This window comes from Gopherus flavomarginatus, chromosome 2, assembly GCF_025201925.1.
Source record: "Gopherus flavomarginatus isolate rGopFla2 chromosome 2, rGopFla2.mat.asm, whole genome shotgun sequence".
Lineage (NCBI taxonomy): Eukaryota > Metazoa > Chordata > Testudines > Testudinidae > Gopherus > Gopherus flavomarginatus.
In genome coordinates, this window is record NC_066618.1 from 151,696,495 (window position 1) to 151,711,064 (window position 14,570).

Genomic DNA, 14,570 nt, shown 5'->3' on the forward strand with positions numbered 1-14,570 from the left:
AAGCTGCAGGAGGCAGTGGATGAGGACCCAGAGAGCTGTGGGGGGCCTAAGGTGGGGCAGAGCTGTACCACCCTCAGTGGAGCTGGGCAGGCTTGGCACAATAGCTGTACCCTGCTGTAAGCAGAGCTGGGGGGGGGGGGGCGTGCACAGCTCGCCAGGCCATTAGCTGCTCTTAGAGCAGGGGCTCTGCTGGAGGCTGCACACAAGGTGTCAGGCCAAAGGGGGGCTGGGGTCTCCCACCAGGCCAAGCTCCTTGCCCCGGGAAGCCAGTCTCCAGGGGGCAGAAAGGGGTGTAGTGGGTTGGGTACAAACTCTGGCTGGGGGCTTTGTGAACACTAGGCCCTGGGACATGCCTGAGCCTTCAGCCTGCCCGAGCAAGGGCCCTGTGCCTGGGGACGACAGCAGCAACATGCCCTTGGCAAAGAAAGCCACCCAGCTCCTGCTGCAGGGCCTGGGACAGCTCAGCTCGTCCTGGCAGGGATTAGCTGCCTAGCATCTCCCCTACGATTCTCTCCAGCCTGGGGCAGGCCAGCCCCTCCCTCCAGCTGGGGCCACCCACAGGATCTGCGGAGACAGGCCCCACCCAGAGCCAGCCCTTCGCCCTGCTGAGCAACACCACCCAGGGCTCCCCAGGGCACACAGCAAGAGCCTCCCGTTACCCCCTAGCAGAGCCATCAGTGAACACAGCTGGGGGCGGAGGAAAATGTGCCCTACTGCAGGTTAGAGGGAGGTTGCTGGAGAGAGCAGGGCCAGGGGCCCCTCCAGCCAGTGCCCAGCGTAGCAGCAGGCTGGCCTGGACACGGGCAAAGGAAGCAGGCCAGACAGGGGTAGAGGCAACGCCTTTAACACACTGACTCTTTATTGGCTCCCAAGAAGCAACACGACATTGGAAAGCAGCAGGCAGCTCGGTCTGGGGTCCCCTGGGCGGGTCAGGGCACCTCTCAGTGCGGCAGATGATGGGGGACCAGCTTGTAATAGGCACCGCAGGAGGGGCAGCGCTGGGGCTCCCCCTTGTGCAGCCAGAACCAAATCACGCAGCTGTTGTCCTCTTCACCTGGGTGGGGAGAAGGGGGTTACACAGGCTGAGGTCACTGGGGGGAGTGCGGGGCCGTTAACCAACAGGGCAGATGGGGGCTGACAGCGGAGCCCATCTCGGGGGATGCCAATCAGGGAGAGGGGAGATGGGCGGCTCCAAGTGGCAGCTGCCCCAGCAGGGCTCTGCCCTCCTGGCACACTCCGCAGCAGGCCTGCAGTACAGGCCCAGAGCAGGGCCGCCACGCTCGGGTGTCTGGAACAGGACCCAGGCATCCTGGCTTGGACTCCTCCCCTCAGGAGCCCAGGGAACACCGACCCCAGCTGGCCCAGCTCTCACAGCTCTGGGGCCAGGCTGGAAGCCAGAGCGAAGCCTTGTCTGAGCCCAGCAGCCAGCTCCTGCCAGGCCCTCCCGCCACATGGGGTGCCCTGAAGAAGGGAGTTAGCCCATCAGCCCAGAGTCTGTCCCCCCACACCCCTTGCACGGCGTGTCACTCACAGATGCAGCCCACGATCCTCTTGTTGGAGATGGAAGGGACCAGGTTGGGATCCTCCTTGGTCCCAGCATAGCGCTTTGGTTGGAGGATGTTGTAGGGATCCTACAGGGAGTGCAAGATCCCAGAGCTCTGACTGGGCCACCAGCCCTCATCCCCAGCACCACACCCCGGTTCGACCCAGAGCCTGCAGCACCAGCTGGCTCTGCTCCACACCCAGGAGTGGTGCCGCCAGCCAGTCCCATGCCACTTAGCACCGAGCAGCGCTACCCCAGGGACACGGGTGGCACTGGAGCTCTTGCTTAGCTCAGTTTGCGTCATTCTAAAACCAGGACCTCCCCCCACAGCCCACCCTCAACCAGTGGGGGTCTCCCCATGGCCTAACCACAGCCCTGCACCCCCAAACTCCACCTAACGCTGTCAGTGATTTACTCTGCCTGTCGCACAGTGAGACTGGCCACCCGCCCGGAGGCAGGGAGCACTAGACTATCAGTGGGGAGAAGGGAGGGTGGGGATTAGGGGACCCATTTCAGGGTAGCTCTGCTCACCTGTCCCTTTTCCATGGCCTGCAAGACTTTCCTCTCCAGCCCTGTTGCTTGCTCTTCGTCGCTGGGGATACCTGGGCGTGGGAGAGAAAGACAACAGTAGGGCGTGAAGATCCCCTTGTCACAGGCAGGATCTCTCCCACCCCACAAGCAGTTCTGCACGCACCCCCGTGCTGCTTGGGAGGAGTCATCCCAGGGCAGGAGACTATCAGGCAGGAGCAGAGGGAAACCATCCCATAGTTGGGACCCTCCATCCAGGTGTGTCAGGGTCTCCCTCTTGCACTGAGGAGATCCTGAGTTATTAGGAAGAGACAATTCGCTCATTAGAAATCTAGTAAGCTGGGTTGTGATGACCAGGAGAACCACAGGGTGACCTGCCTGCTGAGTGCAAAGGTTACGGCTCTCTCAAGACAAGGCTTATGTGTAATGCTGGGGAGGAGCCGGTGGTCGTGGTACATGTAGGTACCAGTGACATAGGAGACGGTAGAGAGGTCTACTCAAGATAGTTAAGTCCCAGGCAGACTGCAAAGAGCTACAAAAGGATCTCACAAAACTGGGTGACTGGGCAACAAAATGGCAGATGAAATTCAGTGTTGATAAATGTAAAGTGATGCACACTGGAAAACATAATCCCAACTACATATATCACATGACAGGGTCTAAATTAGCTGTTACCACTCAGGATAGGGATCTTGGGAGTCATTGTGGCTAGTTCTGTGAAAACATCCACTCCATGTGCAGCGGCAGTCAAAAAAGCAAACTATGTTGGGACTCATTAAGAAAGGGATACATAATAAAACAGAAAATATTATGTTGCCTCTATATAAATCCATTGTACACCCACATCTGGAATACTGCGTGCAGATGTGGTCGCCCCATCTCAAAAAAGATATACTAGAATTGGAAAAGGTTCAGAAAAGGGCAACAAAAAGGATTAGGGACATGGAACGGCTTCTATAGGAGGAAAGATTAATAAGACTGGGACTTTTCAACTTGGAAAAGAGATTACTAATGGGGTAATATGAAAGAGGTCTATACAGTGATGACGGGTGTGGAGAAAGTAAATAAGGAAGTGTTATTTATTCCTTCTCATAACACAAGAACTTGGGGTCACCAAATGAAATTAATAGGCAGCATATTTAATGCACAAAAAAGGAAGTATTTCTTCTCACAACGCACAGTCAACCTGTGAAACTCCTTGCCAGAGGATGTTGTGAAGGCCAAGACTAGATAAGTTCATGGAGGATAGGTCCATCAATGGCTATTAGCCAGGATGGGCAGGGATGGTGTCACTAGTCTGTTTGCCAGAAGCAGAGAATGGGCGACAGGGGATGGATCACTTGATGATTACCCGTTCTGTTCATTCCCTCTGGAGCACCTGGCATTGGCCACTGTCGGTAGACAGGATACTGGGCTAGATGGACATTTGGTCTGACCCAGTATGGCCGTTCTTATGGTCCTGGAGGCCAAATGTAGGCTGCTAGGTAAGAGATTGAAGTCCAGGACCTCTATGGTAGCATTCTCTGAAATGCTTCTGATTCCACGTGCAAGGCCAGTTGGACAGGCAGAACTGCTAGTCCTGGAGCCCATAAGAGGAGAGGCAATTCTTGAATTAGTCCTAAGTGTCCCAAGAGTTGACTATAGCTGAACTGCTCTGTAACAGCAACCATAATTTACTTAAATTTAAAACCCTTGTGAGGGGGGAAACACCAAAGGAACCCACTACAGTAGCATTTAACTGCAAAAAGGGGAACCACACAAAAAGAGGAAAGCTAGTTAAATGGAAATTAGAAGGAACAATCACAAAAGTGAAATGTCTGCAAGCTGCAGGGAAACTAGTTAAAAACACCACGACAGAGGCTCAGACTAAAGATAAAGACCAAATAAAAAAAAAAGATAAATACTGTGAGGACCAAAAAAATGCCACCACGGCTAAACAGCAAAGTAAGAGAGGCAGAGGCAAAAAGGCGTCCATTAAAAAGTGGAAATCAAATCCTGAGGAAAACAGAAAGGAACAAACTCTGGCAAGTCACATGTGAAAGTGCAATTCGGCAAGCCAGGAAAAGAATTTGAAAAGCAACTAGGAAGAGACCAAAACAAATTTTAAAAAAAATTGCTGCAAGTGTCTAATTTCATCAGAACAAGGAAGCCTGCCAAGCAATCACCGAGGCCACGGGACAATCGAGATGCTGAAGGAGCACTCAAGGAAGAGAAACCCGCTGTGGAGAAGCTAAATACATTCTTTGCATCAGTCTTCATGGCTGAGGATGTGAGGGAGATTCCCACACCTGAGCCACTCTTTTTAGGTGACAAATCTGAGGAACTGTCCCAGATTGAGGTGTCAGAAGAGGTTTTGGAACAAACTGATAAACTAAACAGTAGTAAGTCACCAGCAGGTATTCACCCAAGAGTTCTGAAGAACATACACATGAAATTGCAGAACTACTAACTGTGGTATGCAACCTATCAGACTCAGACTTTAAGGTCAGAAGGGATCATTATGATTTTCTAGTCTGACCTCCTGCACAACGCAGGCCACAGAATCTCACCTACCCACTCCTGAAACAAATCCCTGACCTACTGAAGTCCTCAACTTGTGGTTTAAAGACTTCAAGGTTCAGAGAATCCTCCAGCAAGTGACCCTAACACATGCTGCAGAGGAAGGTGAAAAACCCCCAGGGCCTCTGCCAGTCTGCCCTGGAGGAAATTTCCTTCCCGACCCCAAATATGGGGATCAGTTAAACCCTGAGCATGTGGGCAAGACTCACCAGACAGACACCCAGGAAAGAATTCTCTGCAGTAACTCAGATCCCTCCCCATCTAACATCCCGTCATTGGGCATATTTGCCACTAAAAGTCAAAGATCAATTAATTGCCTAAATTAGGCTATCCCATTATAACATCCCCTCCATAAACTTACCAAGCTTAGTCTTGAAGCCAGATATGTCTTTTGCCCCCACTACTCCCCTTGGAAGGCTGTTCCAGAACTTCACGCCTTGGATGGTTACAAACCTTTGTCTAATTTGAGTCTAAACTTCCTGATAGCCAGTTTATATCCATTTGTTCTTGTGTTCACATTGGTACTGATCTTAAATAATTCCTCCCTCTCCCTGGTATTTATTCCTCTGATATATTTATAAAGAGCAATCATATCTCCCCTCAGCCTCCTTTTGCTTAGTCTAAACAAGCCAAGCTCTTTCAGTCTCCTTTCATAAGACAAGTTTTCCGTTCCTTGGATCATCCTAGTAGCCCTTCTTTGTACCTGTTCGAGTTTGAATTCTTCCTCCTTAAACATGGGAGACCAGAACTGCACACACTATTCCAGATGAGGTCTCACCAGTGCCTTGTATAACAGTACTAACACAACCTTATCTCTACTAGAAATACCTCGCCTGATGCATCCTAAGATAGCATTAGCTTTTTTTGCAGCCATATCACATTGGCGGCTCATAGTCATCCTGTGATCAACCAAAACTCCAAGGTCCTTCTCCTCCTCTGTTACTTCCAAGTGATGCTGTCACGGAGTCCCCGGGTGATGCTCCAGAACTGCTCCCCACAAAGCCAGTCAGGACTTTGGGGAGCCTCCTCTCCCATGGAGCAGACTGTTTTCAGGGCAAGAAGATCACACAGCTTCACCTCCTGGGTCTGCCCCTGGAGCATTTAGCATTTGCCCCTCCATGCGCTTCCCACGGCGAGTCTGCCCAGCTGGGGTCCTGCGGAAGCTAGAGGGTCCTGCACCCCCACTTCGCAGTCAGACGTGACTCTCAGCCAGCCAGTAAAACAGAGATTTATTAGATGAGAGGAACATGGTCTAAAACAGAGCTTGTAGGTACAGAGAACTGGACCCCTCGGCCGGGTCCATTCTGGGGCCCAGCGAGGCAGACCCCCACATCTGCCCTCACTCCCTGTCCCCAGCCAGCTCCAAACTGAAACCCCCTCCAGCCCCTCCTTCTCTGCTGAGTTCCTTTCCCAGGGCCAGGTCACCTGACCTCTTTGTTCTCCCACACCTTTAGCATCCCCTTGCAGGGGGAAGAGCCGGGCCATTAGTTGCAACGGAGACAGAGTCAGCCAGAAACTGAGGCACCCACACAGTATTCAGAGGAAACATTAAGAACAGTCCCACTTCGTCACAGATGTGTCCCCAGTTTATAACAACAATTCTTGTTATTAATCCCTAAATGCATGACTGTGCACTTTTCACTATTAAATTTCATCCTATTACTATTACTCCAGTTTACAAGGTCATCCAGATCTTCCTGTAGGATAGCCTAGTCCCTCTCTGTATTAGCAATATCTCCCAGCTTTGTGTCATCCGCAAACTTTATTGGCGCATTCCCACTTTTTGTGCCAAGGTCGGTAATAAAAAGATTAAATAAGATTGGTCCCAAAACCAATCCCTGAGGAATTCCACTAGTAACCTCCCTCCAGCCTGACAGTTACCTTTCGGTATGACCTGTTGTAGTCTCCCCTTTATCCAGTTCCTTATCCACCTTTCAATTTTCATATTGATCCCCGTCTTTTCCAATTTAGCTAATAATTCCCCATGTGGAACCGTATCAAATGCCTTACTGAAATTGAGGTAAATTAGATCCACTGTGTTTCCTTTGTCAATCAGTTTCTGTACCAGATGACTGGAGGATAGCTAATGTGCCCAATTTTAAAAAGGGCTCCAAAGAGGTGATCCTGGCAATTACAGGCCAGTAAGCCTAACTTCAGTACCAGGCTAATGGGTTCAAACTAGATCTGACACAGATGAACACAGTATGTTGGGGAAGAGTCAACATGGGTTTTGTAGAGGGAAATCATGCATCACCAAACAAGTATTTGGACATGGGGAATCCAGTGGATAAAGTGTACTTAGATTTTCAGAAATCCTTTGACAAAGTCCCTCTCAAAGGTTCTTAAGCAAAGTAACCTGTAATGGGACAAGAGGGAAGGTCCTCTCATGGATTCATAACTGATTAAAAAACAGGAAACAAAGGGTACGAATAAATGGTCATTTGTCACAGTGGAGAGAGGTAAACAGCAATGTCTCCTAGGGTTCTGTCCTGGGACCAGTACTGCTTAACAATAAAATGATCTGGAAAAAGTGGTAAACAACAAGGTGGCAACATTTGCAGATTATACAAAACTACTCAAGACAGCAATCAGCTCTGGTTTTCACTAAGAGTTCCAAAGGGATCTCACAAAATTGGGTGACTGGACAACAAAATGGCAAACGAAATTCAATGTTGACAAATGCAAAGTAATACACATTGAAAAACATAATCCCAGCTATACATACAAAATGATGGGGTCTAAATTAACTGTTACCCCTCAAGAAAGATTTTGGAGTCCCCATGGATAGTTCTCTGAAAACATCCACTCAGTGTGCAGCAGCAGTTAAAAAAGCAAAGTGTTAGGAACCAGTAAGAAGGAATAGATAAGATAACAAAATATAATGCCACTATATAAACCAGGGGTAGGCAACCTATGGCACGTGTGCCAAAGGCGGCACTTGAGCTGATTTTCAGTGGCACTCACACTGCCCAGGTCCTGGCCACCGGTCCAGGGGGCTCTACATTTTAATTGAAGCTTCCTGAACATTTTAAAAACCTTATTTACTTTACATACAACAATAGTTTAGTTCTATATTATAGACTTGTAGAAAGAGACCTTCTAAAAACGTTAAAACGTATTACTGGCACGCAAAACCTTACATTACAGTGAATAAATGAAGACTCGGCACAGTACTTCTGAAAGGTTGCCGATCCCTGATATAAACCCATGGTACCTCCACTCTGAATACTTTGTGCAGATCTGCTTGCCCCACCTCAAAAAAGATACATTGGAACTGGAAAACGTACAGAGAATGACAACAAAAATTAGGGGTATGGAACAGCTTCCATCCGAGGCGAGATTAAAGAGACTGGGACTGTTCAGCTTGGAAAAGAGAGGATTCAGCAGGGGACACAATAGAGATCTATAGCAAATCCCAACAGATGAGGAGAAAGTGACTTGGGAAGTGTCATTTCCTTCTTCACGTAATACAAGAACTGGGTGTCACCCAGGCTATGGCTACACCACAGAGTTTACAGTGATCCAGCTATGCCACTGTAGCTGCTAATGCAGACACACTAAGATGACGGGCTCCCATTGACTAATTACTCCAGGCCCCCAGGAGCAGCAGGAGCTGTGTCTGCTGGAGAAGCTCTCCTGCCAACACAGCGCTGTGCACACCCACCTGTGCTCAGGTCAGTGTAATTTAGCAACATCATTACCAACATAAACTATAGTCCAGACAATACCCCAGTTAAATTAAGAAGCAGCAGATTTAAACAAACAAAAGGAAGCACTTCTTCACACAATGCAGTCAACCTGTGGAACTCCTTGCCTGGGGATGTTGTGAAGGCCAAAAGTATAACTGGATTTAAACAAAAGTTAGATAAATTCCTGGAGCACAGGTCCATCAATGGCTATTAGCCAGGACGGGCAGGGACGCAACCCCATGCCCTGGGTGTCCCTAAACCTCAGAGAAAGATGCTGGGACTGGATGACAGGGGATCAAAAGTTGCCCTGTTCATTCCCTGTGAAGCTCCTGGCAGTGGCCGCTGTCGGCAGACAGAACCCCGGGCTAGATGGACTTTTGGGCGACCCAGCCTGGCCAGTCTCACGTTCTTACACGAGGATTCTTGTCCGAGCCCCTTCCCCAGCCACCCTGGAAGAGCCTCAGTCATCAGCCAGTCCGAGCATTAGACACGGGGCGGGGGGGGGCAGAGACCGGCACTAACAGGGGCGTTTCCAGCCCAGCCTCATTTCCCCAGCAGCTGCTCCCCGAGTCAGCGCGGACCGGCCGCGCCCGCTGATCTAACCCGAGCTCGGTCCGGCTGCCCGAGCCCCGGGGGAGTTCCGGGTCCGCCACCCCGCTCAGCGCAGCCCGTGCGCGGGGCTCTGCTCCGGGGGCCGCTGGAGACTCAACGCCCCGGGTTAGGGGGGCAGGACCCGCGTCCCCACGCGGCGGAGGAGCCTGGTCCCCCCAGTGACAGACGCGACCCAGGATCCGCGCCGCAGGGTCACTCCGGGGGGGGTCACGGCAGCTTCCCCCCCCGCGGAATCCCGCCCAGTCCGACCCCCCCCGCGCTCACCTCCAGCCGCCAAGGCGCGGGCGGGGCCGGGCGGGCGGAGCGGCGCGGCCGGGGGGCGGCGCAGGGCCCGCAGGGCGCCGCACACTCGCAGTAACCTTGACGCCATGGCGCGAGCAGACTGAGTGAGCCGGGAGCCCGCGGACGGCGGCTTCCTTCCGGGAGCTGGCCGGAAACAGGGCGGGACTTCCGGGACACGTGAGCGGCGACCGCTTCCCTGGGTGACTCACGTGACCGAGCGGCGCCGCTCCCTCGCTCACGTGACCAGGAAGCGAGGCTAGGCGGGGCGGGCGGCTCCCTCCCACGTGATGGAGAATGGGCGGGGACAGGCCCTATGGCCCCGCCCCCCGCTGGGGTGACCCTGCCCCCGGCAGGTCCGTCACTCGCTCATACCGAGGGGCCCCAGAGGTCCAGGTGCGAGGAGGGCCCAGCTTGGGGGGAGGGGATGGGCATTTCCACTGCCTGCCCCACAGGGCGCCCCCCTGCCGCCTCCCTGGCCCCCAGCCTGTGGCACCCATCTCCTGGCCCCATCCGTGTGCAGCACCTTGCACGCAGGACTGCCCCCAGCTGCACCTCGAGGTGCTACTGCAACACAGTGGTCGGGGGGGCTCAGTTTAGTTGAGCTGGGAGACCGGGCGTGATGCCAGCCACTGGGAGAGCGAGGCTCAGCCTGCGAAGAGAACTGGCCTGGGGCCAAGGGGCTCAGTCAGGCTCAAGGTGTCAAAAATTGGGGGCCCAGAAACGGAGACATTTAGAATTACAGGCACTTCTACACAGGTGGGCCTGTATCATAAGTGGCACAGCCAAGGTCAGCTAGGCCCCACATCCTGGAGCTCCATCCGGGGACCCTGTAGCGCCAACAGCCATGCGAGAGGCAGTGCTCGCCAAATCTCACACTAGTGTGTTTCTTCAAGCCCCAGCTCCTGGAGTCACCTGATCACACAGGAGTCTCTTGCTTTCATTTCTTTTAAAAAGGACATTGCCTGTGGTTGACGAAAAAAAGCTTTGAACTGAAACGGTGGATGGCTCCAACACCAGAAGGAACCTGACTGATGAGATCTGAATGCAAAGCGTGGGCAGTATTGACTCAGTCTTGGCCAACACAGGACCAGTGTGACTGTTTCCTCAGAGAGGTGGCTTTGTGCCTTAATAAAGTTCGGTTAAATGGACTTGTGCGTGGGAGGAATTTGCTCAACTCTTCTCAATCTCCTGTTCCTATTAGTACTAGTGGTTGATGGTCACATTAATTCACAGCTTTTCAGGGCACCCTTTACCTTGTTAACATGCAAATGGCCCATCAACAGACCCTGCAACAAGCCCTTGGTCTGAGGAGCTGTCTCCAAGCAGTGTTGGGTTCTGCGGGCTTTGGCTAATAGTCTCAGGTTGTTCTTGGTAATAGTTTCTTAGATTCCAAGGCCAGAAGGGACCATTGGGATCATCTCTGCCCTCCCGTCGAACATAGCACTTCCCTGACTTCATTCCTCGTTGAGCCAGAACAGATCTTTTTGCAGTTTGGGGCTTGTGTAACGCTTGAAATGCTCTGGCACAGGGCTTCAGCATAGATCCAACCTTCTGTAATTATTCCACCTCCCCGAGAGGCGGTCCCTAGCGCTGTCTCCACTGATAATAAGTCAACTTCATTTTCTAGTGTGGACCAGGCTTTCGTCTCCTTGTTAGCCTCAAGCCCGTCTACAGTGAGAAGTTAGGTCAACCCAGCTAAGTCACTTGGGGTATGAAAAAGCCACCCTCCTGAGCAACAGAGTTAAGCCAGCCTAGCCCCCCCCATATGAACAGCGCTAGCTACTACCTCTCCTGGAGGTAGATCACCTATGCTGACGGGCGAACCCAGAGCTGCAGTCAGTGGCTACAGTGGTGCCATTTCTAGTGTGATTTTCTTACTGGACTGTGAGGCCGACCAGGTGGGCTGGGCTAGGCTGGGCTGAACACCCAGGGCTGGGTTCACCTCTGGGTTGCTCCCATTTGTTTCACACTGGAGGGCCTCCACGGAGGTTGCTGGGAAGCTGTGGGAATGGCACGGTGAAGCCAGGGCTTTGCTTTCCCACTTGTGCTATCCACAGACAGGCAGTCCCAGTTACCCCAGCCCAGGGACAGTGCTGCTGACTGAGCTGTCATGAGGCTTTGTGTTCACAGCTGGCTCTTTGGGGAGAAACAAAAACTGCTTCGCTCATCCGCAGCCCCCAGCTGATCTGAGAAGGGACAACACTCCCAAGCTCCCACTGCAATCCACAGGTACTGCAGGTGCTGAAGATCGGACAAGGAGCTTGGATGAGCTGAATTCTTTCCTGTTGGTAAATGGCTGGGAGCGTCTCATGCTGCGCCCAGCATTGCTATCCATGGACACAAGCAATGGCATGAAAGGAAAGGATCCAAACAGAGGCCAAAGCCGCGTGAGTCATGGGGCACGCGGGCATTACAAGTCCCAGCAAGCAGAGTCAGAAACAGCTAGTGACAATCGACATGAAAATGCTGACAGCCGAGACAAACCCGAGATAAGACCGAGTGTCCGCTGGTCCAACTCTGAATAGTGCTGTCAGACCACAGTGGTGCATTAGCCACTGGGCCATCAGGGCCCCGGGGGCTACAGGCTGGGGACCGACTGGTGAAGCAGCAGTTCTGCAGAAAAGGACCTGGGGATTACAGTGGATGAGAAGCTGGATATGAGTGAGCAGTGTGCCCTCGTTGCCAAGAAGGCTAACGGCATATTGGGCTGCATTAGTAGGCGTGTTGCCAGCAGATCGAGGGACGTGATCATTCCCCTCTATTCAGCATTGGTAAGGCCACACCTGGAGTACTGTGTCCAGTTTTGGGCCCCCACTACAGAACGGATGTGGACAAATTGGAGAGAGTCCAGCAGAGGGTAACGAAAATGATCAGGGGGCTGGCGGACATGACTTACAAGGAGAGGCTGAGGGAACTGGGCTTATGTATTCTGCAAAAGGGAAGAGTGAGGGGGGATTTGATAGCAGCCTTCAACTACCTGAAGGGGGTTCCAAAGAGGATAGATCTAGACTGTTCTCAGTGGTGGCAGATGACAGAACAAGGAGTAATGGTCTCAAGTTGCAGTCAGGGGTGGCTCTAGGCATTCTGCTGCCCCAAGCACGGCAGGCAGGCTGCCTTCGGTGGCTTGCCTGTGAAGGGTCCACCGAAGCTGCGGGACCAGAGGACCCTCCGCAGACAAGCCGCCGAGGGCAGCCTGCCTGCCACCCTCGCAGCATTGGCAGAGCGCCCCCTGCGGCTTTCCGCCCCAAGCACACGCTTGGCGTGCTGGGCCCTGGAGCCGCCCCTGGTTGCTGTGGGGGAGGTCTTGGTTGGATATTAGGAAACACTATTTCACTAGGAGGGCGGTGAAGCACTGGAATGGGTTACCTAGGGAGGTGGTGGAATCTCCTTCCTTAGAGGTTTGTAAGGTCAGGCTTGACAAAGCCCTGGCTGGGATAAGTTAGTTGGGGATTTGTCCTGCTTTGAGCAGGGGGTTGGACTAGACCTCCTGACATCTCTTCCAACCCTGTTCTTCTATGATTTTATGATTCTATTAGTAAGCAAAAGTGATTTTATTAAGCTTAAAAAGTAGGATTTAAGTGGTTCCAAGTAATAACAGACAGAACAAAGCAAGTTACCAAGCAAAATAAAACAAAACATGCAAGTCTAAGCCTAATACATTAAGAAACTGATTACAGGTAAATCTCACCCTCAGAGATGTTCCAATAAGCTTCTTTCACAGACTGGGAGTGGCTGGGTCATTACACAGATTGAATCTATTTCCCCATGTTAAGTATCCTCACACCTTCTTGTCACCTATCTAAAATGGACCATCTTGAGTATCGCTACAAAAGTTATTTTTCTCCTGATGATAATAGTTCATTTTAATTAATAAGCCTCTTCCAGTTGGTATGCATACTTCCACCTTTTCATGTTCTCTGTATGTATAAATATCTTCTTACTGTATATTCCATTCTATGCATCTGATGATCTTAGTTTCTAAGGTGGCACAAGTACTCCTGTTCTTTTTGCAGATACAGACTAACGTGGCTGCTACTCTGAAACTTTTCACAGACTAGACTCCTTCCTAGTTTGGGCCCAATCCTTTCCCCGGTACAGTACAGTCCTTGTTACTTCCAGCTGTAGTAAGAAGAGGCCCAGTATGAGCTCTAAGGCCTGAAGTAAAGTAATGGTCAAGACTTTGCTAACATAAAGCAAAGTTAAGCTATGAGCCAGAGGCAGGCCCTGCTCACAGAAGCGGGCAAGGAAAGGGCTGATGCTGCAAAAAGATCCTTACCTAAAAGGTACTGGACACCAGATGTCAGAACATTCGCATACTTGCACATTCCACACAGATAACGAGGAACAGGCTGACCCATCCTAAAGACACGGCCAAAAGGGTAATACGAGGGATAGAGTTGTTTTGTTTGAACCAACATGTACAAGGTGAGATGCAGCACCTTGCTATGTAGGGGGGTTGCACTTCAATACGTCAGGAGTGATGTGTAACTTGTGTGTAGCTGTGTATAAGAATGCATCCCTGGGGCGGTGTCTTTGTCTGGCCTAGGGGGCAGTGGAACGTCCCGCCACTGACTGAGCCGGTCCATTGCCAGGGAGCACATATGTACTAGCAGAATGGTAGATATCTAATCAGGGGAGCTAGAGACTATGTTTCTCTTTGACAATAAACCTGGCTGGTGCCTTCGTATCTTACTAGAGTCTGTGTTTATTGGGGGTTCTCTCGGGATCTGCTGTGCAAGCAATCTGCAGAGCTGGGGCAGCACACAGAGGGAACACACGCACGCAGCCGACTGATATCAATATTGAAGAGAGCAGAGCACCACACCGGCAGCATCTGACGACACCAGCAGGCATCTGAGGTGAAAAGCAGGGGCTTTTTCATGACTGGGACCCCACTTGGTTCTGTTCCACCCCCTTTTATATCTTTGGCACAAGGCAGGAACCTTTTGTCTTTCTGGGTTGCCACCCCTCCTTCTAAATGGAAACACACCAGATTTAAGATGGATTCCAGTATCAGGTGACATGCTCACATGTCCTGTGAGACCCCCTCCATTCTTCCAGGGCTGGCCCACAGGCACACAGTAAGGCTTGCAGGTAAATAAACCATTTACAACCAATTGTCCTGGTTGATGGGAGCCATCAAGACTCCAAACCACCATTAATGGCCCACACTTTGCATAATTACAATAGGCCCTCAGAGTTATATTTCATATTTCTAGCTTCAGACACAAGAGTGTTACCTTTATACAAATGGAATGACCACACTCAGTAGGTTATAAGCTTTGTAATGATACCTTACAAGAGACCTTTTGCATGAAGCATATTCCAGGTACATCATATTCACATTTATAAACATA

The 14,570-nt window shown here is 51.4% G+C and overlaps 1 protein-coding gene and 1 long non-coding RNA gene across 2 annotated transcripts; one reads left to right on the forward strand and one right to left on the reverse strand.

The window, feature by feature from the left end:
- Nucleotides 1-828: 828 nt before the first annotated feature.
- LOC127043622 (cytochrome c oxidase subunit 5B, mitochondrial) lies at nucleotides 829-9,370 on the reverse strand. The gene is made up of 4 exons (XM_050937616.1): nucleotides 9,196-9,370; nucleotides 2,075-2,145; nucleotides 1,532-1,631; nucleotides 829-1,054 (listed from the first exon to the last, which is right to left on the reverse strand). The coding sequence occupies exons 1-4, from the start codon at nucleotides 9,299-9,301 to the stop codon at nucleotides 942-944; spliced, it is 390 nt and encodes a 129-aa protein (XP_050793573.1). The 5' UTR covers nucleotides 9,302-9,370; the 3' UTR covers nucleotides 829-941.
- Nucleotides 9,371-9,484: 114 nt separating this feature from the next.
- Nucleotides 9,485-10,361, forward strand: LOC127043634 (uncharacterized). The gene is made up of 2 exons (XR_007772287.1): nucleotides 9,485-9,606; nucleotides 10,168-10,361. It is a non-coding gene; the product is annotated as an uncharacterized LOC127043634 (long non-coding RNA).
- Nucleotides 10,362-14,570: the final 4,209 nt, after the last annotated feature.

Excerpts from the sequence above, each read along its gene's own strand:
- LOC127043622 (XM_050937616.1), bottom strand. The coding sequence starts at position 9,301 with ATGGCGTCAAGGTTACTGCGAGTGTGCGGCGCCCTGCGGGCCCTGCGC. Across the intron at positions 1,632-2,074 it reads AGGCCATGGAAAAGGGACAG|GATCCCTACAACATCCTCCA; the intron begins GTGAGCAGAGCT and ends CACTCCCTGTAG. Across the intron at positions 1,055-1,531 it reads GAGGATCGTGGGCTGCATCT|GTGAAGAGGACAACAGCTGC; the intron begins GTGAGTGACACG and ends CTCCCCACCCAG.